At 48.5% G+C, this 2,500-nt stretch overlaps 1 protein-coding gene across 1 annotated transcript in view; it reads left to right on the top strand.

The window, feature by feature from the left end:
• Nucleotides 1–2,500, top strand: part of grip1 (glutamate receptor interacting protein 1) — a 253,128-nt gene that overhangs the window by 233,258 nt on the left and 17,370 nt on the right. Inside the window, 1 exon segment of the mRNA XM_031815294.1 lies at nucleotides 1,126–1,237. Within this exon segment, the coding sequence (XP_031671154.1) occupies nucleotides 1,126–1,237 (112 nt within the window).

The raw sequence follows: 2,500 nt of genomic DNA, 5'->3' as shown, positions 1-2,500 counted from the left end.
CAAGCCACCATGTCTCTCTCCTAACCTCAACACTACACACACTCACCTGTCTCTCTCCTACCTACCTACCTACCTACCTAGCTACCTACCTAGCAACCTACCTACCTACCTAGCTACCTACCTAGCAACCTACCTACCTACCTAGCTACCTACCTAGCTACCTACCTAGCTCCCTACCTAGCTACCTACCTACCTACTTCCCTATCCTACCTACCTACTTCCCTATCCCACCTACCTACTTCCCTATCCTACCTACCTACTTCCCTATCCTACCTACCTACTTCCCAATCCTACCTACCTACTTCCCAATCCTACCTACCTACTTCCCAATCCTACCTACCTAGATGCCTACCTACTTCCCTATCCCACATACCTACTTCCCTATCCTACCTACCTACTTCCCAATCCTACCTACCTACTTCCCAATCCTACCTACCTACTTCCCAATCCTACCTACCTAGATGCCTACCTACTTCCCTATCCCACCTACCTACTTCCCTATCCTACCTACCTACTTCCCTATCCTACCTACCTACTTCCCTATCCTACCTACCTACTTCCCTATCCTACCTACTTACTTCCCTATCCCATCTACCTACTTCCCTATCCTACCTACCTAGATACCTACCTACTTCCCTATCCTACCTACCTACTTCCCTATCCTACTTACCTACTTCCCTATCCCATCTACCTACTTCCCTATCCTACCTACCTACTTCCCTATCCTACCTACCTAGATACCTACCTACTTCCTATCCTACCTACCCATCTACCTACTTCCCTATCCTACTTACCTACTTCCCTATCCCATCTACCTACTTCCCAATCCTACCTACCTACTTCCCAATCCTATCTACCTACTTCCCTATCCTACCTACCTAGATACCTACCTACTTCCCTATCCTACCTACCTACTTCCCTATCCTACCTACCTACCTACCTACTTCCCTATCCTACCTACCTAGCTACCTACTTACTGTTCCACTCTCTCTGCCTGCACAGCCCATTGACACCTATCCCACACGTTGTGGTCACCAGCCCTCATCAGTGCGGTCGCCTGCCCTGACTGCTCACTGATTGGCTGACTGGGGGGTATTAAAACCTCTGACCTCTTCCCCCCTCTAGGTTCACTGTGGGTCATGACGGGACCGAGCCGGACCAGGAAGAGAACTTCTGGTCTCAGGCCCTGGAAGATCTAGAGACCTGTGGCCAGTCTGGCATCCTGAGGGAACTGGAGGTAAACAAGGAACCAAAATTGCCGAATACACCTACAGTTTCATTCATCACAGTGCAATAATAACCGAGCCGGACCAGGAAGAGAACTTCTGGTCTCAGGCCCTGGAAGATCTGGAGACCTGCTGCCAGTCTTGCATCCACAGTTTCATTCATCATAATAGATTTAAAATGGCTGAGGTCATGTACAGTTTCATTCATCACAGTGCAATAATAACCGAGCCGGACCAGGAAGAGAACTTCTGGTCTCAGGCCCTGGAAGATCTGGAGACCTGCTGCCAGTCTGGCATCCACAGTTTCATTCATCACAGTGCAATACTAACAGAGCCGGACCAGGAAGAGAACTTCTGGTCTCAGGCCCTGGAAGATCTGGAGACCTGCTGCCAGTCTGGCATCCACAGTTTCATTCATCACAATAGATTTAAAATTGCTGAGGTCATGTACAGTTTCATTCATCACAGTAGATTTAAAATGGCTGAGGTCATATAGTCTCATTCATCACAGTACAATACAAACAGAACACTGACAAACCTACGTATCTTCTAGATCAGTGGCATTACTTATACAGTAACATATTGGTGAAGAAAAGCTCTCAACTCTCACCTTTCACCTCTTCTGTCCCCATCCCTTCCACTTCCTGTTTTGGAGTTCTCTTTTTTTTTCAATCGCATGATGTCACTTCCTGTGGATGTGTGTAACCGCTCCTTCTCTTTCCAGGACGAGCCAGACAGGCTTCTGAATAAGAGAAACTTGGTACACCCTTTTCCTTTTTGATGCTTCCTCTCTGCTTGTAGCTGGACACTGTGGCACCCTGGTGCTGTCCCTGTACTGCTGGCTTCTGTCCCTGTACTGCTGGCTTCTCTCTCTCTCTCTCTCTTCTCTCTCTCTCTCTCTCTCTCTCTCTCCTCTCTCTCTCTCTCTCTCTCTCTCTCTCTCTCTCTCTCTCTCTCTCTCTCTCTCTCTCTCTCTCCTCTCTCTCTCTCTCTCTCTCTCTCTCTCTCTCTCTCTCTCTCCTCTCTCTCTCTCTCTCTCTCTCTCTCTCTCTCCTCTCTCTCCTCTCTCTCTCTCTCTCTCTTCTCTCTTCTCTCTCTCTCTCTCTCTCTCTCTCTCTCTCTCTTCTCTCTCTCTCTCCTCTCTCTCTCTCCTCCTCTCTCTCTCACTCTCTCTCTCACTCTCTCTCTCTCTCTTTCTCTCTCTCTCTCCCCTCTCTCTCTCTTCTCTCTCTCTCTCTCACTCTCACTCTCTCTCTCTCTCTCACTCTCTCTCA

Source organism: Oncorhynchus kisutch, unplaced genomic scaffold (assembly GCF_002021735.2).
Source record: "Oncorhynchus kisutch isolate 150728-3 unplaced genomic scaffold, Okis_V2 Okis09a-Okis19a_hom, whole genome shotgun sequence".
Taxonomy (NCBI): Eukaryota; Metazoa; Chordata; class Actinopteri; order Salmoniformes; family Salmonidae; genus Oncorhynchus; species Oncorhynchus kisutch.
This window is presented reverse-complemented; position numbering and strand designations above follow the sequence as displayed.